Raw genomic sequence first — 25,551 nt, 5'->3', positions numbered from 1 at the left:
ATTCCCTTTGTGGAGGTCATCATCTGGCCATGCCAGTTTTTTGACACTGAGATGTGCCAGCAAAACTCCACGCAGAACCTTGTGGTTCTGCAGGAGCAGCAGATACTTATACCCTCATACTTAGTGGCAGAACAACAGAAGCAGTTATGCTGAGTAGCTGCACCTGTTACCTGTAACTTCTCTGTTTTTGAATAGAGAACGGACCAGGTTGGTGTAAACACCATGCATGCTCTCAAATGAAACATCTACTTTAGAAAACCCCATAGGTCCACAATACAGTGGTTCCCCTGGATTTCTTCAGGAGTTCCTCTGGACTTGAAGCTTTCTTCTAGCAGAATAACCTGGATAGCGATATCTCTAAAATACCAAGTTCTGTGTCACCCGCACTTGCTTTAATTTCCCCAGCTTCTAGTGTCAAATATCATCTACCTCCATACCGTCTCTCTTCTATTATCAGTTTCTGTCCCATAAGACAGTTGTTACAATTAACTCTTGTTTTCACTAACTCTTGTTTCAAAACATCCAGATGCTCCAGTTTCTTCACATGCCCTCCTTGGCTACCTCTATTTCCTCCTTCCTTGAGTAGAGATCAAGAATAGTAATTTTCCTCACTTAATCTTCTGGAGATGGTTGTTTTTCTCCCTACCTTCACTGTTAAGACAGACTATTGTCACCTTATTGCTTGCTCTTCTCCAAGGCACTTTAAAGGTAAATCATCTTTTCCCTGACCAGAAAGGACTGGAAGTCAGGTAGCAACTGATTTTAGTGTGTTTGCGTCTTATGCTCGGTGCAGTCTCCCTGGATCTGAAGAAATGTCAAACAGTTGTCTCATGACAGAGGGGCCCCAGAGATTTGCTTCCAAATGGCTTATGTTAGTACCAGTTAATGAGGCACTCAGGTAGTGAGATGTTTCCCACCCAGACCCCAGGCTTCTTCAATGGGAGGGCCTCACACCTTTAAGCTCTGATCTCTCTTTCCATGTTACCTTTATGTGAGGGCTCCAAAGACTCACTGTCTCACCACCCCCAAATTTTTCTCTCACCTTTATCCTCATACCCTCCCCTACCAGTCTTTCATCAGTTCTTCCCTTCCATCTTTGGCCCTTGCAACGCTACCAAAACACTTCAGCTTTCTTCACCCTACCTGTTTGCCATCTCTTTGATGAAACTAGACCAAATTCTTTAGTTAAGTCATCAAGCCTTCCTGTTCCAACTCCTTCATTCACTTCAGAATCCTTTGGATCCAGCCCCTTATTTCCTCTAGCAATGAAAAATGATGCACAAAGCACAGGGACTGTACAACTTCATTTTATTTTGTGTGCTTTTATAGGATATAAATAAATGACAAAATTACAAAATTTATAACTGGAAGCCCAAGCATATTTACATAAGTATTTGTTGCAGTGAGGCTACTATTTACTGTTCTCCTATACAATTTTCCTTTTGGTACCATATTTTTAGTGTTATTTTTTACTGTCAGTTGACTACGTACATATCAACAGTGAATAGGCAAAATATGTACAAGGAACTATTTTCTTCAAGTAAATTGAATACTGTATTAAAAGTATGTCATCACTCAGCGCTATAATTAGGTTTAACTAAACCATGTACAATTATCAGGTTTAAACCAAGTTCAGTTATCTTTTTTTTGGAATTCACTAACTGATTCTGACTGGAAACCTCAGCTGGATAGGAAATAATAATTAAAAAAAACATTAAGACAACCACACAATTTATCAATATCTCTATAATGAACTTCAAAATGATTCACAATTTGACTGGATAGAACAATATACGTTAAAATGTCATTTTTCTCCTATAGTGATATTTGTACTGTTATAATTCCAGTTCTACATAAATATACATCATGGTATTATACAAATACTCCACAGACATTAAAAAAATTAAAACACTTTAAAGAAAATGTAAGTAAATCTTATTTAATCAAATATTAAGCAAATGCTTAACTATTTTGTTTCATGAAAACATTTTATTACTTTGGAATTTTTTTATTTTTCTTGCTATTTTTACTTAGAAAATGTTTTGCAGTAGAATTTTATCAACACTCTTCCAAACAAGTTTCTTTGACAGAAATCTTGATAGCAAAATTGTTAGTTTTGATTTTTGTATTTAGAACCACTGAGATATTTTTTTAAATGCTAGTAGGATTCATGGCTATAGCAATGTTGAATTGCATAAACTAGATGTAGGTGTAGTAGAATGACCATTCTACTTTCACTTCAGACTGATCACACAAAACATGTCGTGCACTGATGCAACGACTTATAATTGCCATAATGCTGCAATAGTAGTTTTTTAATTAACTTTAAAATAAACAATATTATTTCATAATTAATCTGGCTTCCTTTCCATAAATATTCCTATGTTTTCCTATATTACTTCTCTTCCATAAAAATATCTAATAAAAGAAATGTTCTCTGTGCATAATTAACACCTTTTTATAACCATTCATAAAACTCTGATCCTTTGTCGCAATGTAAGAGGCTTCTATTTCTGCAGAGGATCAAAGGACACCAATGATTACATATAAAACCAGCGCACATAGAAATCAGGGTACCTAATTTCTTGTCACTTTAATGAATTCTTTATTCAATACAGTAGTTATTAATGAATTCAGTGGTTTCACAAATGCTCTATTTATTAATTCTGGTTCAATTTCAATTAAAAACTGCCCAGATTTAAATAAAAAACCAATCAAATATTCTACTCAGAGGCAGCATTACCATTAGTTTAGACCTTTTGTTTTTTAAAAAGTAGAATTCTAAAATAAGAAACCAAAGAAAGCACTGTGGCAGAGTCACAAGGGAGAACCGCAGGAAAAATAATTTTTCTCTCTCCTCTTGTAGACTGTAATTTGAAAAGTCCTCATGTAGTGTCATTCTTCTGTCAGTGCGGCAGGAAGAAGAACATCACCAGAAATGACTGTCAGCCTTTTTGTTAGTTACAAGGCCACTCTGACGGTGCAGTCTTCCTCTCTGCTGGATCGAAACGTTGCCATAAAGGAAAGGCTGTGCTGTGACTGCTTGGAGTGCAAGGCACAACAAGGAACAGGGGGTCAGTTTTGTATCAGAAAATTGTAGTTTCATACTTGGTATTAATGCCTCTTTTGGCTTCTTGTCCAGGTTCAACAATCCATGGTAGGTTTGCAAGAGTCTTTTGTTCGGATGGATCTATCTGCTTTAAAGCAAAGGCAAACAGACGGGTTACCATTTCTGTGAACAGCAATTCTAGTAGAAGCTTTTCTTTTAAACAAATTAATAGAATGCAGAGCAAATCCTACATGAGTAGAGTCCCCTTTTAACACCTGCAGCAGTCAGCGCAGTGGTCGAAACACCTGTGTACCTGTGGTTGCCCCTCTTTCTGCTGTTTTCATCAGACCTGTGTCTACTCCCCAGTCTACAGGGCATCATAGTTAGTTAAAACTGTGTTTGAAGGTATCTTTGATTCTGAAAAGTCCTTTTAATGTTTAACGGCATCAGTAAACAGGAAATGTTCTTCCTTAAGTTTTTATGCATGAAGATTCTGGGGGGATGGATTACATAGTGTACAGTCATATGTTTTTTCCCCTCCTTCCTCTCATGCTATAATTAAGTATCACAGAGTAGGATTCTCATTTCATATCCAGTGATTATGATAGAGCATACAGTCATTTTTCCTCTTCCCCTCCCAAATCACACTGTGCCCATTGTCTCACTTGATGTAAAATAGTTATCATAATCTTTTGAAAAGTGCTGCCATAAAGTAGTATTTCTCCATCATTTATGCACTTCAGGATGGCATTTTAAATTGAGGCAATGAAGATGCTGGCTCCGACAATATGGGATTCTTGGGAATTTGAGATTCCAAAGAAAATATTGAAAAGGTAGGTTGAATCTTAGAGAAAGGGCCGCTTAGAAACAAGTGGGTCTGCTGAAGCTCAAAAAAATAAAAAGGGCAAGAAATAAGTTGTTTGGTGAGACAAGAGGCTCATTGTATGTTGATTTGTATTTGTAATCTGACTAGGATTCATAGTTTGGCAATCTTATCTAAACCAAACTTCAGAATATGTGAGATACTGACTTGTGTATGATCATGTACCAGATCAGCTAGAAAGCTTTTAAGGGATGTCATCTCTCTAGTTATCTACAGATTTTATCTTATTACTAACTGCAGATATTTATGATAAGAATTTATATATTAAAACTAAGCATAAGATTTTCAGAAATAACTTCACACATGAATTAATGCATAAACGTGGTGCTGACTTTATTTCTTGATTCAATCTCAGGGAAGTCAATGGAACTGAACAGTTTCAGAAGCATGCACTGACTGTGATCTCCAGCACTTAACCAAGTGTAACACTGGAATTAGACTGAATCAACAAAAGCTGCAATAACTATAAAAAACAATGCATGGGACTAGCCAGGTGACTTCTTAAACTGAAAGAATCTGAAATGAGCAGATTTGCACATGGCTGATCATTCTGCAGTGATAAAACTCTGCTGACTTCGAGACTCAGCTGAGGTGGCACAGCTGAGACATAGACCATTTTGGACTGAACAGGTATATTCATTTACACAACTTTCCATATATAAACTCTTACTGTATAGTTGGATTTCTTTTTCTAGTCTTCTACTTTCTACTTACCACAGACTTCCGAATGCTAACGCGTGGTTTTGGAATAGGTTTGGAGGGTTTATTTTCAAAGCTTTCTGGAAGGGTTGAAGAATGGCCCCCTTTTCGTGCTTGTAGTGCCAGCTGGTAGGCCACCTCAAAAGCTTGTCCCAGTGTAAGAATGATCTCGTATGCTAAATTCTGGAGAGCAAAAAACAAAACCAGTAACATTTAAAATCAACATTAGGTTGAAGTGTTTTTAGGTACAAGAGCAGTAGTATTGCCTATAGCAGTGACTTTTTAATTTTAGTAATTAAAAACTCACCAGTGGTGACTTGCCAAGTTTCTACAATGTTTGACATTTCTCCCTTGATTTTTTATTGATCGAGGACAATCTAAATGTCATTTATTGTAGCGAAAATGATTATGTCTGAAGACTTTAAAGATTTTTTTTTCACTAAACATGGAAAGAGAAGTGGGTGGATGTCATCTCTTTTCAGAACAAGTACATGAATTCCCCATCCTCAGCTCACCCTGTTTCCCTGCTCTCAGGGTATCACCATCTTACAGCACGGCACCTATTGATGTTCCACCCAGCTTTATTTCAAGCCTGCTCTGGGGTTGGCCCGTCCTCCTCCTCCAGATGGGCAGTTTGCTGCCCTGCTCCCGTCCCAGGTGCTCCAGAGCACCCTGTGACGCGCTGCCATGGAAGAGCCAAGTAAATGGACACCTCTGCAGCTCCAGCATGGCATTTCCCAAAAGACAAATGTCAGAAGTGCACCCTCCACTTTGCAGACGTGCTGCACCTAGGCATGCCTGAAAATAAATGCTCCACCTTCTCACAGTTACATCTTTTTTATTTTTTATTTTTTTAAAGACCCCAAAAAAGATTGAGCTTAAGCTGGCATGCCAGAGTATACTTGTAAGCTTGAGGAGTTCATGTCTATTTCTGTGGAAGTCAGATTTTTCAAGAATAAGGCCAGTTAAATGGGCTTAAGAATACTTTAAATTCTTATTGAATATGTCAAAAAGAACCTGTTGAAAGCCTTACAAAACATAAATGAGGAACAAGAGAGTCAGTATGAACACTTTTTCTATGTAGATTTGCATCATCTAAAAAGCAGCTGTGAGTTTCCAGTTTGACCAAAATCCAAATCACAAGTGAAATTCAATGGTATTTTTAAGGTTTGGAGTTTTGTTTTTGTATTTTATTCACAGACTTCTACAAACTTTCCAAAAATAATTCAAAGCAGAGCAAATGCAAGCCTTCAAGGTTGTTTTATGTTGTGTCCTGCAGTCTCCCTAGAGTAATTCTTCAGTGTCTTAGATGTTTGCCCCCCCTTCCTGGGCATCTGTACTGGAAAACTGGAAGTCATTCTGTATTACTTTGAAACTATTAAAATTACTCTGAAACTTTTAAAATTCCCACATGCTCATGATTTAATTTCAGATGTTGCAGTTTTAAATCAAGGTTTCCTTTTAGCTAGTCAATTGAAAGTGTTGAGTTTTCAACAAGGCACAAAGCTATGCAGAACCTTTAGTAGTTAAACAGAGTTAAAAGGATTAAGCACCTTATTTCATGCCATACACTGCATTTTCACTGTAGATGAAGAAAAAATCCATCCCATTGTTATCATACATGTGTAATTAGAAAGAATAGGCTCAATTCGGCAGATTTAGCTCATTATAAAATCTTCTTCAAAGCTTCTTACAAAGGTGCCAACTCTGGTCTGCGTTAGGTCAGGGACAAAAACAACTATATTTGTCTGCTGGGAAATGCTCAGCTGCTATGACTGCATTCATGACAGTGAGCGATCCAAAGCTTCACAGCTTTCCAAATTAAAATGTCTGCCTGATTTGATAGCAATAGTCTCCACATTGTCTCTCCCCTCTAACCTGGGGAAACTGTCCAGCCTTGGGAAACACTGAGAATGTGGTTTGCCAGTGGAGTCATAAATGAAAGGCTAAAGAGACTACGATGATAAATTGGTCTGCCTTTTAGCAAAGTACTGGTCGTGGAATTAAGAACAATTCAGTACAATTGATAAAAATGTTCAAAATAGTATTGTTTGAAATGGAGTGTGCATTTTAACAGCACAGGAATATTACTCCAGAGACATCTTAGTTTTCTGTCGTGATAACTGTAGCACCATGCGATTATCTACAGAGGATGCTGTTATTGATAGGGGATAACAGGACAGATGTTGTAATAATGGCCTGGATAAAAAACAGATTGCAGTGCTAGTGGGACTGACAGAAAGCACCATCCAGGGTGGCATACAAAAAGGTCTCTGGGAGACAGGTCTGAGAAATTATGCTATAAGAGTGGAAAAAAAGAGCAGATAATTTGCCATATAGAGACATAAGCAAGGTGGTGTGGAGCTCCTCTTGGGTCAGAATTTACTAGGATTTGTTTTCTTGTGTAGTCTGCAAAATGAAAAAAAAATAGGCATGTCTGGAGTCTGGTAACAACTGGAAACATACAAATGTTTCTGTGGTTAATAAATATTTTGAAATATAACACATTCTGAATGTAAACTGAAACAGAATATGTACACAAACTTCATACATTATGTACTACTGTAGAGCCTTGAAGAGGTGAAGTGTGCAAACAGAGGTAAGGAAGACTTTAAAATTGTCGCCTTTGAAATGTAAAACAGGTATCTGCAACACTGTATTTTAAAAACAGAGAAAAGCAAATAAGTTTGTTTTGAGATATTTCTCATGTGCAGTATGGGGCCAGGAAGATGAAGAATAGGGTTGCATGGTTTCTTATCAGGGCACTCTGGAGAGGTAAGAGAGGGATTCCATCAGGGTTTGGAGAGGAAAAGCAAACCTACAAAAATCACATTGGCAATTGCTCTGATGCTCCGAGGAGAATATTTGAATTTTGCATATGACACAAAAAGAAGGAGAGGAACAGGTCTGTCTCCTGGACGGCTGAGCATCCCCTGATGATTGTGGAAGACGTTCAGCCCCACAGGCTCCTTGGGGAGCAAGCAAAGGAACCACAGCGCTTCTCAGCACTGCTGAGCTCCTCTCCCTCCCTCAGAGGAGAAAAGGGAGCAGCTCCTGCGAGCACCGATTTCTGAGAAATCTATGTGAGAAACTGAGGTCAACTGCCCTGAATGCAACGTACTGCCACGATTCAACGCCTCAGTGCCACTCCTGAGTGAGGAATCTTCTGCTACCATAACTCAGTCCATAACAATGGCTAATTGTTTTGTTGCATTTTAAGTGATTTAAGTGTATAAGATGCTATATAGCATCTGCAGGCACTGCTTCCTCATTATATTTTCATGCTTCTGTAAGGCAATGTTGCAGCTTGAAGAACATTCAAGACTGCTAATTTTTGTCTTTCATCTATAAAAACTAAAACATCACTTGTGAAGGATTTTTTGAGGAAAGCTAACATTTTTTTTCCTCTTTTAAAATATGCTTTGGATATAATGAGGGCTGTACAGGTTTCTGCTTTTATTAATTTTTTTTTCCTTTAAATCATTGTCAAATCTAGTCCTTTTTGAAGGCTGAATTTACTGAAGAGACTTCCGTTGGGGTCTCACAGATGATTAATGTGAGCTCACTACCACATCCAATGTGTGGGAATATCAGTTAGAACTGTTTTCAAGGTACTGAACCTAAAATCTCTTTTGGAAAAAACAAATAGAACAGGGTGGATGGAATCTTAATAGGACAAATCTAAAAAACCCAGTCCAGTTCAAATTCCAGTTTCCTGGGATGCAACCATTTGTCTAAATTCTTAATTGTAACAGAGTCTTCAAGTCCAAAGAATGAGGGTTTCTACTACAAAAGCCCAACAGGACAAATTACTGTGAACTGGAGTTCTTTGAGATGTGTAGCTGACATGCATATACATTTATACAGTAAAAGTGCTTTATTCCTCCAGACCAGAAAACATTTTCTGGGGGTTCTGGAAAGGACATGCATTTGTCTGTCCTCTCCAATGTATGAAGTTTTGAGCATTCAAGGGAGAAAGATGTACGAAGGGATCGTGTCTATCATTTGTTTGTAGGAGCTATGGACTCCTGGGTTGCATGAGACTTTCATGAACAGATAGTCCTGCAACTTAAATTCCTGATGCATTCTCCATCTGGTTTTACAACAGTGGCAGATGGCACACTTCTGAATCCATGCCTGCCCTCAAAGGTAGCACAGAAAGTGATTTTCTATGCAACAGGAGGACAGAATCAAGCCTTTACAGTGGGCCTTTGAGGCCACTGAACAAGCCATTGATGGAGACTAGACATATAGGAAGGCATCATTTGCCTGTGAGCTGAAGATTCACTGTAGCTGAGTGTGCTCCATCTCAGGGAGGTTGCTGGAGAGAACTGAAATGTCTTTATACATGCTCTGTCGTATATGCCCCAGAAATGGTAGCATCTGAGCATACTTCCTGTGGCTGCAAGTCGTCTGCTCTGTCATGGTGGGGATGCCACACTATCCCACCCGGAGGAACATGCGCAGACAGACGAGTTTTTTCAACAGTTTAACGTTCCCTAATCTACTGGAAGAAGACAATGAAAAGAAGTTTTCAGACTTGAAGGCATGTACTTTTCCTTCTCTGTTAAATATGCATAGTAGCAGTTCCTAATTCTCTTATGCAGCATAAATCTGTGCAATGACAGACAGAAGGATACATAGAAGAAAAGTCTTTGTGTTATACAGATCACCAGTCTAGCCCTTGACTTGAACAGGAGCATAAGTTGTTCCAATTTATGCCAGCTGTGTTCTATTCATAGGTGTGTTGGGCAGTGAGGAAATACCTGATCAAAATTACTTTGGACATATCTCATATGTGAACTGGAGTTTGGTGCAGGAACTGGTAGGACAGTTTGTTTATCCAGAGGAAGTCCTTCACTGGTAGTTTTAGACCTGCTTTAGACAAATAAATGAGAGTGGATTTCAAATATTTACCAGTAAATCTTCTTTCCTCAATCCTCTTCCTCTTAAATATTATTGAAGCCTGACATTTTTGGAATTTGATTATAGAATTACAACTCTGAATTAGGGAAGTTAAATGTACAGTCATTGAACCGTTTCTCTTAGAAAGCTGGAAGATCAGTCTACATAAAAGTGTAAGACTTTAGTAAAAAATCTAATCTACTGGATGTTTATGCTCTGAATTTCCAACTGTTTTTCATGGAGCTTGGACTTACATCAGAAATGCTAGATGCTGAGAAATAAAACAACATACAAAAGAGCATATTTGAGTAGGCAACACCCCACTGAGGATTATCTAGCACAAGAACACTACATTAAGACATTAAACTATCAGTATTGCTTAAATTAACTATTAAGATTGCTTGGGGGTATTAAATGCTATTCATAAGGTATGCTACTGAGAAAAATGTTAAAATTATTCCAATCACTACTCTTTACTTGCCAAGGAAGGACCTATACCCATACCTGGGTCTATGTTTGTGTGTGGTTATTAGCCATCTAATGAAATTACAATATTACCTGAGTCAAATTAGGTTATTATTTCTTCTGATACATTTAAATATTCCTTAGTAGTTTCATTCAGTCTCATTTTAACTGCTTCATTTTTCACAAATATCTATATAACATCTTGCTGACTGAGGCCTATAAACTTTTAATGCAATTTAAATGTAAGAACTCAAAAAAAAATCTAAAATTCCTTCTAACCTACACTCCAGAATATTTATTATTTAAATTCTCCTATATGTCATCGCTCTGCAGTGTTAATTCCCTAGTCACAAATAAAAAGCCTTTGTTCAAATACCTCTTTTATTTTTGATCTAACATTAATATTCATGTAAGCATGTTTCAAGAAATCACACATTGTACTACATTAAAATATTTCAAAGTTTCAATATTATTTTAAATTTATCTTGTGTTTCACTCAAACGATATTAGGCAAGAATTCACAAACTTTTTGGACAATCAGTCCTCTTAGCTTTAAAATTTAGAGCCTTAAGCCATTTCAACAAATTTAATTGGGAACCCTCTGATCGATTAACTGACATGTGCTCATGGTTTCTTGAGACACTAGTAGTCTGTGTAGGATCATTTGAGAAAGATAAATGTAAGATGAACATAGTCATTTTCTACTAAAACAGCAGCACAGTTAAGGATTTTTGCTGCAATAATATTTCTTATATTTTTAAGGAAAGAGGGTTGAAACAAGAAAGCAAGAATTGTAGCTTGAACTTGCTGTTTCAAAAAAAAAACACAACCTATTTTCAAAAGGCAAAGGTGCTAAAATAAAATTTGCCCGAATTCCTCATCTGCATTATTTGTTAAGCCAAAACTCCCACTGACATGGGAGTTCACAGAGCAGAACAGAGAGGCCACCCAAAAATATACTGTTATTATTTACAGGGGTGTCTTTTATACAAAAACATATAGATGACAACATTTCACACAGATCTCTTCAGATGTTTTAAATGTCTTGAGATTCACTCTGGTAATAAAATATCTCTAGGACTTCTTGACGTACGTTATTAGCTATCTGTGTGCTATTGTCTTTGAAAAATCTATGTATATTTCACTTCTCTGTTTAAAATATATACGATATAGTTAATACAGGTTTTTTCATATATTCTCTATATTTTTGTAGAGGCAGTTTCATACCATTAGATTTTCAGTTTATTCAACACAATATCAAAAACTCTAAACAAAGCATTTTGGAAGATGTTTTGTACTAAACTTGTATTTTAACATCTTGCAAGACAATTGCCTGTACTTTAGGTTAGAAAAAATCTGTCAAGGCCTTTATAGAAAGCTACTTGCTAATTTACAGTCAACAACTGAGACTACAGAATTTTTTTCAGATGGGAAATGAGCTGATACCACAGAAAATATTTGCTTTTCTCTCAAAACATCCTGTTACCATTCATATCAGATTAGTCTTTATGTGTGCTAAATGAATGATACCTTCCATTAACCAGCATGTACCCGGAAAATGTTTTAACAGAAACAGTGTTTCACAAACAGCTATTAAATAAGTATCTTTTATAAACTGACCACATCAAACGCAGTGAATACATGGCAGTAGTGGTGATTAGTCTTCAAGTCTTTAGTGATGTACGCAAATGTAGAAAGGTCTTCAGGGTCTTGTGCAGCACAGGAAATGTTACGGATTTCATGTTCAGCAATAATATTCTGTTTAAAAAAGATATTTTCAATCAATTTAGGAATTCAATGTAGTAGAGTTTTAAAAGCTGTGTTTTCAGATTTGCCTTTATGTATAGCTGCTGTGCTTAAGTACCTCGTAACTTCCTTTATACGAAGAGATTTAACACGCTTCATGAGTGATCATCTTACACAAATCACTAAAATTGTGACCCTCTCCAATGAGCGCTCCAATTGATGACAATCTGGTAGAAAACTACTATGCTCTAAAGTCTTCCTGCCTGTCTTTCAAATTATGGTTTTGCACAGTTTATTCAGCATCCTGTGACAGGGAGGCACATTGCCTAGCACACAGCTGTAACTACTATTTCAAAACACTCTATTGGCATCTTCTGATGCTGCTGGTTTTGTGTCTAGTAAGCACCGCCTCATACTCTTTGGGTCTACTGATAGGATCTGGTAAAACCCTACAGGCTCAATATTCAAGCATTTGCACATGGTACTGGAAGAAAGGCTATAGTCTTTCAAGCAAGAAACATTCCTTATAATTTCAGTTACAATTGAAATCCTCTTCAAAGGTTTCTGTTTGGTAAAAAAAGCACTACAGAAGGATATGGCGGTTTTCCTTCACTTACTGACAACACCGTCCTGTAAGAGAGATGTAGAAAAATGAAACTGTTCATGCACCGAGCAACACTACTTGCAAAAGCCAATGTAAGCTATAGCACACTACTGAGATACAAGTGGGGCATGTCTGTCCAATGGAAGGAAAAAAAAAAAAGCTATCTAAAGCTTTGGAGAAAATTATGAATATTCATTACATATAATACTGATATGTAGTTATTGTGTTTAGGCCAAAGGAACCATGAAGCCAGAGAGAAGAAACTGAACAGTGGCTTATGATTAGGCCTTGATTCAGCAACACTTGCATTTAAAATGACTTATTTAAATTGAAGAATGATTCATTGAATATGAATTTCCTTGGAGGTTAGCTTATACACTTCTCTGAATTGTGGCCTTGCTGACTGTAGCTATCACTTTTCCCCTAAAAGCAAAGAGAACGAGTCTGCTGCAGTGTGACATCTCTGTTGCACCAAAGAACACAGGACATCTGTGGTGCCACCATCCCCGAGAGCTGTGATTTGCTCTTGCCTTCGTGGCATCTGTTCAAATTAAAACAATCTCTGAATATCTCTGTTTTACCCCTACACCTGTCTTTTCTTTCCCACCTTCTCTCCTCCCCCTCTCTTTTTTTTTTTTTTCTTAAGAAAAGGAAATATATGCAACTAAGTCATTTAAGATGCCATCACTGTATCTTCCTTCATTTGCTAAGCGGCAACTTTCCCTTTGTATGTAGGTGTCAAGTTTGCCGAAAGACATACTAATACTTAACTGAAAAAACAATGGCTTAGGAAAATCTTTAAAAAAACATTCTGTATTTCCAATTGTGGTAATACCAAGATAAGGAAACTCTTACTGAGGACATGAAATAACCCTCATAATCTTAAATTGTTGCAACATATTTGATTATTTCTGTATATGGGATTATTCATATAAATGACAAAGCTAGTACTTATCTTTCAATGGTGCCAATGGATGCCAAAGATACTTACACTCTCTGCTTAACAATCTTTTTTTTAATGTTACTTTAAGCAATTTATTTTCTTTTGTTCTCCTTGATAACTTTTACCATCAATAACGATTTTGATGAGAATTACAAGTTTTCCAAAACCAGGGATTTAGATATCCACGGATATAGCTGTGGATCATTGATGTTGTGTTTGTAATCATTGATGTTGTGTTTGTAATCATTGATGTTGTGTTTGTAAAGAGGAGAAAAAATAAAGTTTGGAAGGTTTTAAAATCCTACTAAATATTTATGCCAATAAAATTGGCATAAAGTCCACAAGGAGCCACGGAGTAGTCAATCTATTTTATACAGTGTATTTGGAGAAAGCTCAGCTATGTTGAAAGGTTTCCCAAGTAAGTGATCAGTCGAAGGAAACAACATTTTGTACTTTAGTCATAACTCATACAGGTCATTTTAATGTTTTAATTTTGAATAATATGAAGTTTGGAAACATACCTATATCAAGTTTGTTTTAAATAAAATAAAGTCCAGTTAAAATTAATTTGTGGTTGAAAACTAGGAGAGAAATTGAGCATTTTTCCCTAGCTTCTGTGCAAAATGCTCTGTGAACTCCGTGCGTGCTGTTACTGCTTCCTAAGGTCACTACTCCAGGAGAACCATAGTCTGGTTCATAGTTTCCTGTAGAAATGAAAAGGCTTTGAACTGCTTTGTTGTTCTGGGTACTCTTCTTAGGCATTGATCAGCAATGTAAGACCAGTTTAGAGCATTCTAAAAATCATCACCCATTTTGTCAAGAGGAACCTCCAGAGCTTCTGAAACAGCAAGGAAGGCAAAAACCAGGTTTGGTTCTGCCAAGGAAATACCTTTCAGAGTCCAAAATTTTGGTAAGCAGCATACACCACTTGCCTACATTGCATCAGACGCCCTCTCTTCTGGCAGGAGCAGCCCAGAAGTTAGGGTTACATGTCAGCAAGAGAAAATTCCAAATACCCGCTTTTTCTAGGCAGCAATTTCTTTCTGGCCCCAATCGCAACGAAATGGTGTGTCATGTCCAAGTGGTGTCATGCCAAGCTTCAAGGTGTCACTCAAACAGCTTTAGTGGAACGAGGTCAGAACCTCATGTTACCTGAAGCTTCGCCTGTTGTAATTCGGAATACAAATTCTTAGCTTGGTGGCATGAAGTAAAAGGATGAACAGCCATGAGAGCTGAGTTTTCAAGCACGGACCTGCTAGCTATTTTTGTCATTAAAAAGTAAGCATTCACTGAGAAGTGGTGCCCAGTGCTGTCAACTATAAGCTCATATGGAAGCAGAACAGGTCTGAACAGGAGCTCACCTTAGTGCTAATCTGTTTTGGGTCTCGAAGGAATTAGGTACAGCACACTGTGGACAGGGATGATAACAATGCTCCGGGGACAGTTGTGGACTATTACCTGGTTTTTACAGGAGGGAAAGGCAGTGCAGATTTTGAACTGAAGAGAAAGCAATCTACCACTTGTGAAACAACACAGGACTGTGGCATTACGTAATGTCATCAAATACCTCTATTGCACTAGCAGGTACAAGCTCAGTGGGACGAGCCTAGGGCTACCTAACACAACTTAAACTTCCTTTAAGCTTCCTTCTCATACAAGAGTCTATGCACTATAGAAAGAGATGCTGGAAGCTCCTTTTGTTCTCTTAAATTTTTTTTAAACCTAAGGACATGACAGTTATGTCCTTTACACTACAGAGGAGATTTAAGAGCTGAAGACAGCCTTGTCCAAGGTAGAGTTAATAACATTACAATGTCCTGATTTATGCCTGGCACATCAGAGAATGTATAGGAAATGAGGGCTATAGAAGCTCAATTTTGAATCAATAAAAGAAAAAGGAGCTGACAGGAATCCCTGGCCTGTCTGCTCTAGCAAAGAGGTCAGACTTGACATAATGGTAATTTCATCTCTGTTTTCCTTTTACACCATTTTCTAACCCTAGAAATGCAAAAGATCACAAATCCGCTTTTGTTCCCTCACTTGAAACCCAGTTCTAATTAAGCACCTTTATAAACTGATTGATATAGCAAGTTTGAAGGATAGTGGGTTAGATGCACTGTGTGGTCTGAACGTTCAGCGACATAAAGCTATTATATATATCATTAAACTGGCGAGGTAACTGGATAGTCTAATTTATGTTTTATATTGCTTAGCAAATTTTAGTCACATATCAGAAAGAGTAATTTCTATTCACGTGCAAGCATCAGTGTAGATTGCATTTTTTGCCACCTTAGATCCTAGAAGAAATTTGTATATTATTTTACTACTGCTTACAAAGCTTCTACATTTTATTTTAGATGAAAATATCCCATTGTCCCACCCATCTCTAAGTTGTCCCATCTTTTAATTTCTGCCTTAAAAAAAGAAAACAAGATGTTGGATTCATTTTAAAATGTAAAAAAAAAAAAAAAAAAAAAAACAGGGCAGTGTTGTACAATAAAATGCGAAAAAAAAAAGAAAAAAGAATCACAACTGTTAAGCTGTCACAGTTCCAGGCTTCAAATATCCAGTACCAGGAAAATACCTCTGAGAGAGACACTGAACATTCGAAAAGGACCTTCAAGCCTCATGTTTCTTATGCCTGCTAATGACTGGCCCTGAATAAAAGCTTGCAACACTATTATTTGTGGAGAAATCTTTATGTTTTAAAATTTTTAAAAATGCGTTGACGGAAAAAAGCATCTGTACTTTCTGCAGTCTTAAGGACTTGTGTAGGACAGACTACGCTAACAGATTCCATAGAAGCCCCTTGCCAATTGTCTTTAGTGATGAGCTGCCCTTTAATGGCAGAAGGTTGGACACAGTGTTCTCCAAATGAGCCATCAAAGCTGCTTCACTTGCCCACCAGAATGAGCTTCGGGAGAGTGACACTCAGATTATATCCATTTGAGAAAGAAGAGGGGAAAAAGCAAGAAAACACAAAGTGCAAACATGGTGCTCTTATAGAGCCAGCCTTGTACACACCCCTATTGCTTACAAATAGAAGCTATTATTCAGCAAATACACATACCTTATTTGTGGCATCAATAAATTTGACGCCCTTGTAAGAGACAGACAGAACAATAGTTGGAACTTTCTTCATTTGTTCTGTAGACTTCTGAAACGAAATGAAGACCTTATTAGATTTGTTTGTGTTGCATTACCAGAACAGTACTCTTTTGTTTTTCTTCTTCTTCTGATAAAAATACACGAGTTAAAAGGTACTTATATCAATATTTGTCTTTTTTTCTTATTTTGTTCTCTGGGCTTTTGAAATAGCTGCCTTATAGTTATTCAACTAAAAAGACCTTCACAGTTTGTTGAAAAGGAGGTAAAAAATCATGGGAAACGAACGAAATCATTCTGGCAAATTTACTTTAAAAAGACAGTCAAGTAATCAGAGTTTTCCCTAAATATTTAAGTATTCAAACATCTATCTCATATGCCCTGCTTCACCTCCCCTCTCTTTATAGCTGCCCTCCCCAGCTATACAGACTGAGAATATCTTACTTTTCGTTGCTGTGATTAGTTTTGTTTTAGAAATATTTCACTCCATCTCTTTTACTATTGCAATTTTGTTTGTGACCTGAGACATCCCTGCAGCTGTTTAGGGCTGTCAGTCTAATGGTGCATCTTGTACTGCCTCACTGTCTGCACTTCCTTGCACATACGTCCTCCTGGCATCTGCTCTACACAGGAATTAGCACAGAGGTTTACTCTGAATGCACTCAGTGCCAGGCTCTCTTCTTTGCGTCTTCTTAGAAGTCTATTATTTTTCTTTCATATGCAATCCTACTTCAGTGTGCCTTCATTGCAGCGTTATTCACTGCTACGATATTGCCTGTCAAGCAGTTCAGGCAAATATTGGAGGAAGCTTTACATTGTTTGAAGAAAACCGTCTGGTTAGCTTACAGTTTGAATTTAGGAAAAACAAACAATCAAACAAAAAACCCATGACACAATAGTTTATAGCTGATTTGAATTTTTTTTAAGTGGAATGCAATGAGGTACAAGATTGTTCAATAACACAGCTGTGGTAGATAAGTAATGGAGCTAGAGTTTAGCCAACACTAACTAGTTCTGCATCACAGAGAACAAGCATTTCCTTGAGTAAAAAGCTACAGTTAAATATGAAGAAACAGCATGCAGAATGAGCATGCAGGCACAGTGCAAGGTCTATAAAGTGCAGTCTGGAAAGATCATGATAGCAGCTGATCATTATAGAAGTTGAAAAGTAGCAGCAGAATTCTTTATATTCTTAAAAAGACATAAAAATAGCACAGACATAAACTTGAAAAGAGGCGCTATCCTGGAGAAAAAAGAAAGGCTAATGCTAGAGAGCAAATAAACAAAAGCTTAAAACACGAAAACTGTAATCAATTTTCCTAATCAGATCTTTTTCCTTCCAGATTCACATGAGATTGCATTTTTGCCAGCATCAAATTAAAAGCTACCTACCAAAGTGCATTCTGCAATTCATGCCCTGAAGGCTAAAACCTCTAAATAACTTCCAAAGACAGGCCCACCTGTCGATGTAATATGAATGTTACATTTCTCAGCAGGAGATGGCAGGAGGCTCAAGAAGACACTCAAGGATCAATTTATCCAATTTTTAAGGTTCTTTTATACAGAAGACTAGATACTTTTAAAAAAAAAACAAAACTTGAGGGAAAACACTGATTTGATTCGTATGTCTCTGAGCTGGATGGAAAAGAAATAGTATCCTTGTCAAATGCAGAGCAAGTAGAAACATATGTCTGTGCTCGTGCATGTGCCTCTACAATAGATTTCAAATGACGCTTTTCATAAAATCCAGTTTCAGTGCACAGAAAGCACAACAATGACTGTACGGAAGATGCAGTACGAACAACCATCAGAATAACAAGCAACACACCCCGCATATGCTCACATCCAGACATAATATTCACAAATATGACAACATCGCTTTAATCATCTGGCAACCCCACAATCATCCAACTTTTCTCCTTTCTTTCTAGCCCGACAGCTACATTCAGGAGCTCTTTATCTCCCATTTTGATTATTGTAATTACCCTCTTTCTTGCTTCCTTAGCAGTAAAATTCCTCTTTTCCTCCCATACTGTATACAAATGTGGCTACTAAGTTAAATGATTTTGCTTTCTGGTCCAGTTTGCACCATCTTCCATTTGCCATAAATGGGAAGCACTGAGATGGCAGTGCTATGGCATATTAAACATCTAAGGGTCTACTGTTATGTAGTCCATTATTCTGTGCATTAGACAACTTATATTTACCATAATTTATATTTACCAATTTGTTTAAGTAGACCTGATCTCTGGTATTTAATCTAGATTGTGACTTGCCAGAAGAGTGTGTCTGAGTGAAATTGCTCACCAAGATACTATTGAATTATATCTGGTAAATTAGGAGATGAATCAGAAACTGATGGGCTTTTGTAGTTTATTAAGTCAAACAAATTAAGTCAGCTGGTAAGGAACGATGAACGTGCCTTATTAGCTTGCAAACCACACACACACAAAGTATTTGTGCAAGAGTCCAGTGTAGAAATATGGTTTTGGAAAACAGTCTGCACTTGTAGCTCTCTTGGCCCAAGCAATGCAGCACTGAGATACCCTTGATAAAAGATAGTTATGAAGAACAGCCATCCATGTTCCACCCAACAACCTATTCTCCCCTTCTTCACTCCCAAGAACATAAGTCCTGAAGTCTACTATATAATTACAAAGATCCTAGCAGTTTCCAGATTTCGGCGTTTTTAAGCCGTCATGGTTGAACTTGTTCATTTCTTTTTAATAACACAGTTGACTGCAACAGGATCTGTAACATGAGTTTTCAGAGATACAATATGAACACCATATATTTAGGCACTGTAAATGCTTTGGCTCTAACTTCTAGGATGTTGACATAAAGTAGCAGAGCTTTCATGGTCAGACATTTTGCACTTCTGTGCAGGCAAAGTGGTCATCACTACCTGTGCCTGCAATGAAAATCTGCAAGCAAGGTGGGATACAGGAGTCAATACTTCATTTCCTTGTGTTTTCCATATTCTAGCCACTGTATCAACCCTGTGAATACATGATGAGATGACAAAATATTCTGGTCCATCTGTCGTGTCTTTGGGGAGCATATGGAACTCAGCTAAAGCTCACTAACTTGAAACTCATCAAAGTTCCTATGAAATCCATTGTCTGTGACTGTAGCTTTGTCTCTTTATTTTAGTTCTTTAGAAGAATCATCTGGATGAACTGTAAGCATATTCCAGGCTCATTGCCACTGCTTGTCTCTGATCAGTTGGTCATCTGCATAAGGACAGACGTGCATGTCCTGTCTCCTCAAGTTTTCTGCTCCTTCTAAGAGGGAGGACTCCTAACGCAGTACAGAGTCTGGGTGGCACAGAGAAAGAGATTTGGTCCCACCACTGAAATACTTTCTATGACACAAGTAGATGACTATGTAAATATGCCGTGTAACCCAGGAACCATGAAGCAGGCTTGACTGCAGACATGGGAAGACAGGGGAAAGTGCTGCCACCCTAAACTCAACATGACATTTGTTCAGCTTCCTTCAGACCTCAAACAAACCATAGAGTCCTTTTATTTGGCTCAAAATAAAGAATATTGGGAATAACTGCCTCTACCAATATTTGAAGTATGACTCCTGTGAGGAAACTTCTTCTTTTAGCAACAGATTCTCAGGAGGAAAAAGAATATTCTTGAAAAGAATAAGAAGAGTGAGTGAAAAATGAATAGGGCAGTTATGGATACCAGCAGAGTGATTCTTGAAGGTTAGTTGCAGGCTTTTAAATTACTCTAATAAGGCTCTTGGTGCCCCACTGAACTGGCTCTGCTACTCACCAAATAATATGAAAAAAACATAGAAGAGGCCTCTACTAATTCAGTATTCCTGCAAGGTAAGTGGAAAGCACCAGGGCGTCTGATTTTCTTCCTTCTCTCTAGTCAGGTTCTATACAAAAGTTTGTTTTCTGCTTTGGTGCTTAAGAGTTAATCCATCAGAACCACTCCCCTAAACAAGCACCTGGCTCAATGCTGTTTTAATAGGTGCCTTCACCCACTCAATGTTCAGAAGAGAGATCCAGTTCTGTGGAAGGAGGTGGGAGACGTCTTCTGCATAACTTATTACAGCGCTTGCTCCAAAAGTAAAGGTCTGGATTTCAAACTTTTCTGAGTTTGCATCTGAATCCACTGTTCGTGTTATGAAGGACAGTGCCAAAACCTTGTATAGCCCTGGACAGGGCTGCTCCCACTTTCTCCTTTTGAACCTGGTCCATCATGCAGAAAAGGGATGCAAGAGCAGTGGAGTCAGAGGGAGAGAGAGCACAAACTCAGTAGCATGAATTGTTCTAAGCCAGGATTTCCACCTGTAAATAAATATAGGTGTATTTCCACCTGCATTTTGTTTTTCACCTAAACAACTGACACTTCTGTAACAGCCTTTAATTAGAACATAAACTAAACTCCAAATAATTTCATTTGAGACCCTCCAAGCCATTGTACCGACCAAAGCCTAATGATGGCTTAAGAGGCAGGGGACTTTGTTTTTGAATAAAGAAAAATAAACTAGCTATTTACTCTTAAAAAATGAAATACATGCATATACAAAACATATAACCCTTAAGTGCCTTTAATCCTTTCACGATAGGATTGTACCTCAATATTTGTTCTGTGCTGAACTAAGAATACTAATCCTGATTAGCACTTTTGAACACTGCTGTGGTATATAAAATATGAGAGCTCTGTGTATGTATATACACACAAAACAGCTAAAGAGGAAATTTGGAAGTAGGCAGAATGGCATCCACATAAGGTGTTCATGCATTTATTTGATATACTGTAACATATGGCATAATCCAGGCCACTCTCAAAATGTTTTCACTTCATCTAATCATTTCACACAGGAGGAAACAGGGCAACTTGTACTTCTGCTTTGTCATTTTGACCACTTTCATGTACTTATACACCTGTTAGTACATTCATAATTACTCAGATTACTCAGATTTTATTCAGTGGCCAAAAGGAAACCATATTCTTATTTATTTATTTTATACTTCTTTTGTAATTACACTTGATCTTCTGAACACACAGTGAGAAGACATTATTCAGCTATGTCAACTCAATTTCATACCTATATTCTGAGTACAAGTTTATGAGCCTGTAAAATCCTAAGATTTAATCTTTTTTTTTTTCTTTACTTTTGCAGATGAACCTCCTAATTTTGTCCTATATTGTTTTTAATAGCTATCTGAATACTGAGGCTGGCAATTTAGCTATTTAATTATGCATTGGAATCCACTCCACTTAGAAAATCCCAACATATTCCCACTCTGGGAGCAACTATTAATTCCAAATTACATCCAATCGCATGTTTCAAAACATGTATTGGTACCATCCACTACCATAAGCATAAAGTCTCTCATGCCTTTAAATGCTTATGTAGCTTTCTCATACAAATCCTTTTGAAGTGAATCCCTTTGATAATATTGTGGATGAGATGAAATAATAAATTAAAGTTCACTTTTGACCAGTATATTTTGAAGCCGATTTTGAAAATAGTCTACCTTGTAACAAATATTTGCTAATCTCTCTTGAACCAAAATGCTTAAAAATGTATGACTGACATAATTTAATACCTCATAGAATACAATAGCATCTGTAATCCCTTTGGTACAAGACTGTTTACTTTTCTACAATTAGTGGATGCCTCCAAGCTACATTGTTAATATGAGCATTGCACTGAGGATGCACCTGCAACTCATCTACTTGAAAAGGAGATTTTTTGCTTTTGCAGCATCTCCACATGCTCATGTGCTCCTGATAGGGCAGTACATCCCTCCTGCACCCTGGATTCCTTTCAGCCACAAAGCTCAAGGACATATAAACCTCTGAAGTACATAGCTTGGCATGGTGTGAAGTCTGCATAAGGGCCTCCCATAACTTTTTCTCTTCTGAATAATATACATACACTATCCACTGCAGGTGCTCCCAAAGTTGTGGGCACACTACAGAGATAGAGCTACAAGCCCTAAGAGAACTGTGACCAGAGAGGCTGATAACTCTCAAATATTATACTTGATTTTGTCATAGTATTTGCAAAATAATGGTCTATTTGCTCTGTGATTATCTGCAATGGAGACACTATTCAGACATGTTGCTTGAGCGATGGTATTGAATTTTGATCCCAGCTGTGAGAACTTACTAGGATCTCACAACATGCATTAGAACAGCCAGGCACATCCATTGACTTTGGAAGACAGTATTTGTGATTTATAAGCTCTCTGCAGATTAACAAAGTTGTGTATGATATGAAAGATATTTTTAATAGTTGGCAGGATCTAACTTTTTTATAGTAAGCAAGAGCACTCCCAGTGTCCAGAACATGAAGGAAATCTTTGGTGCTTTTTTTGAAAATGTCTCAGTCAGGAAACTGAATTGCTTTCTGCTTTCTCATGATGTATAGTTGCTGTCCTTAGTAGCTAGATCTCTCAATTTCCCACACATGTGATGACTTCAAAGAAAGACTTGAAAGAAAGCATTTCTCTGTCTTGGCAAGTTCAGAAACAGCAATATAGCTGTATATAGTCAAAAGAGGACTGATTGAGGCACCGGATTAAACTAAGATCCTTCTGAGTGTCCATGTTTCTCATCAGAAAGATTATGCTTGTTCTCTTTGCACAGTTTCATATTGTGGGCTGGAAATGATGGATAAGGATGGCTACAAGGGCTACCATGATCACAGTAAGGTCACTATGTTCTGGTTTTAGCTAATAGCTTAATAACTAACTAGCTGGGGAGGACAGTTTAGTAGGACCATTCCCTCAGTTACCTACTGGGAAGTGTACTGAGATAGCACTGCGGGTTGTTGTGTTTGGTACACAAGTACCAAAAGGAGTAGGATCCTGGATGATGACAGTGATTGAGAGTGCCAATGTTTGGCACTAACTTAGGCTAACTGAGGCTCCTTACAAATCAGGGAAGAAAGGCAGGCATTTCATAAAGCTCTTGATGAGCAACTTGAGCTGAGGCATGACTGCTTTTCCACAACGAGCAGGCCGAAGCAAGCACTGAGCATAGTGTTTGGAGGAGGGGGACTCAACTGAGCATTCAAAAGCTGCTTTTATACAACCAACAGAAAGAAGGGGAATCCTTAAGCCAGTATTTAACAAATATATAATGACCTCTGTCACACTTCTGGAGTTTCTTGATTTTCAGCAAAGAAACACGATTCACTTTTACATTTTAAGTCAGATGCACTACTGATTTCTGATTCATACAGTTTTTATTTCCATTTTTTAAAAATAAATACTACACAGCTCTTCAATTATTCCTGATAAAACACATAGAAATCTGGCATCTGATGGGAGAAGGATGAACATTGTGCACTGAGCTGAGCTACCAATCATTTTCTGCACTCAGCTTTTAAATATTCATAGCTTCTGGATGAGGTAGAATATTCAAATTCAGAATGACATTGTGTTTTGCACAAGCCAATTTAATTAATCTGAGCTGAACAATTTATATAAGCATCTGGAAAAAAATGTTCTTTTGCCTTATTATTAAGTATTACTCCATGCCCCTTTTTTCTCCCTTCCTGCCAGATGTAAACCAATATCTTTACATTGTACTAGTGCAAGTCAGCCAAAGGATGTATAGTTTGAGTGTAGAGGGAGAACTCAGAACAAGAGAGATGGCCATCTATATCCAACTTCGTTAGGTAAGACAGAATGAGAAAGAAAAGCCCAAGACCTCTTTTTTTGTTTGTTTGTTTTTGTTTTGCAGGAGAAAGGGTCAACTCTGCTTCATTTTTCTCTCCAGAGATAAGAGAAGCAGACTCTATGTCAATTCTAACTTAGACATTTTGGTCTTAACTCAGCAAGACACTTAAGTTCAGACTTTATGAATAGAATCCTATAACTGAATCTCTGGGACCTGAAATGCAAGAACACAGATCTGAGAATAAAACCTTTGCTTTGAATAAAGTTTCTTGTTGCTGCAGTAAATATCTTGCTTCAGACTATGCAATTTGTCTATGCAACACTAGTGATTTAACATTACTGCAAGGAAAGAGTCTACCTTGCTGCTGTGCCCATGTCAGTAAGTATAAAAGTGTTCCCTTTCACCTTGTCAGGGAGCTTGGAAATGTAAATGTCAGATTGAATCTACTGTAGAAACAGGCCTCTTCCTAGCTCCAATTAAACTTTTTTCTTTTCTTTATTTTGATGCAAACACATTTTCCTCTTGTTTCCTGTTCCTGTGGGGATTTGGAGTGAAAACAGTAATCTGATTGAAAACACAACTTGTAATATTTCCCATTCCATGCTGAGAAAGATGAAAGCTCTTTAGTTTTTAAGGCATCTCTCAATTATAATTAACAAATCTATACTGGCCAGGAGAGCAAGATTTAATCTCCAAGTAGCAATGGTCAGTTCACAGCAGGTGGGGAAAGGAGATAAGGGGACAGAGGGAGTTTGAAAGAGAAAATAGATGAAAACAAACAGGAAATCATAAAATACAAATCCAGCCTTGGAGTGCAAATATGTGATTGGAAGAAAAATGGATTCCTCTAGTAGGTAAAATTCTTGCCAGATATACACAGTTTTGGATGACTGCAAGAGTTATAATCTGCAATTTGGGTGAGAACAAAAAGCATATATAACCTTGATCCGTATGCTGAGTTCAATCTAATGCATATGCATGAATTCCCAAACAAATCCATCATCTGCCCCATGAAGCACACTGCTGCAGTGTTGAGAAGCACAGTGGATAGCCAATAAAAGCTATTAATACAGCAGTTCCCAATTTTTCCATATTCTATAAGATTTTGGCTGTTCTGTCACTCTCAAGCCGTCAGAGGAGGTTGCTGTGAGCCTTTTGGTGGAGCTAGGGGAGGGATATCTACATGACACTTCTCATTTGAGAACCAAACCCATAAATCACAATAATTAAAAGTACAGGAAGAATCCACTTTCAGCAGATCGGTTAGCAAACGGGTCATTTTCATTTTTCGTTTACTTTATTTCCATGAATAATTAAGGAAGATCAAGATGCTATATTTCACTGGTAGGCTTCTTTCATCCTTGTGCATCTGCTGACTGGAAGACATCCAATGAATACCAATATCTTTTTGAACAGCATTAGGTTAAAACTAAACAAGCAACAGCCATAATGACAGAGAAATTAGGTACCTAATTTCCACACGCTCTT

At 37.5% G+C, this 25,551-nt stretch overlaps 1 protein-coding gene across 9 annotated transcripts in view; it reads right to left on the bottom strand.

Annotated features, from left to right (window-relative positions):
• Positions 1-1,291: 1,291 nt before the first annotated feature.
• The window catches only part of ANKS1B (ankyrin repeat and sterile alpha motif domain containing 1B), a 404,144-nt gene continuing 379,884 nt past the window's right edge, over positions 1,292-25,551 (bottom strand). For 5 of the 9 annotated variants that reach the window (XM_088532906.1, XM_088532903.1, XM_088532902.1 and 2 more), the window contains 4 exons: positions 16,365-16,451; positions 11,622-11,759; positions 4,647-4,814; positions 1,292-3,197 (listed from right to left, as the gene is read on the bottom strand). In XM_088532906.1, coding sequence (XP_088389032.1) covers positions 3,087-3,197; positions 4,647-4,814; positions 11,622-11,759; positions 16,365-16,451 — 504 coding nt within the window. In that variant the 3' untranslated portion in view covers positions 1,292-3,086. The remainder of the gene's footprint in view (positions 3,198-4,646; positions 4,815-11,621; positions 11,760-16,364; positions 16,452-25,551) is intronic. The other 4 variants (XM_088532910.1, XM_088532909.1, XM_088532904.1 and 1 more) reach the window with 2 other exon arrangements.

The sequence above is a fragment of the Tinamus guttatus genome, unplaced genomic scaffold (assembly GCF_059628265.1).
Source record: "Tinamus guttatus ecotype Peru unplaced genomic scaffold, ASM5962826v1 Tinamus_guttatus_pri_ptg000472l, whole genome shotgun sequence".
Classification (NCBI taxonomy): Eukaryota; Metazoa; Chordata; class Aves; order Tinamiformes; family Tinamidae; genus Tinamus; species Tinamus guttatus.
Note: the sequence above shows the minus strand (reverse complement) of the source record. Positions and strands in the feature narration are given on the sequence as shown.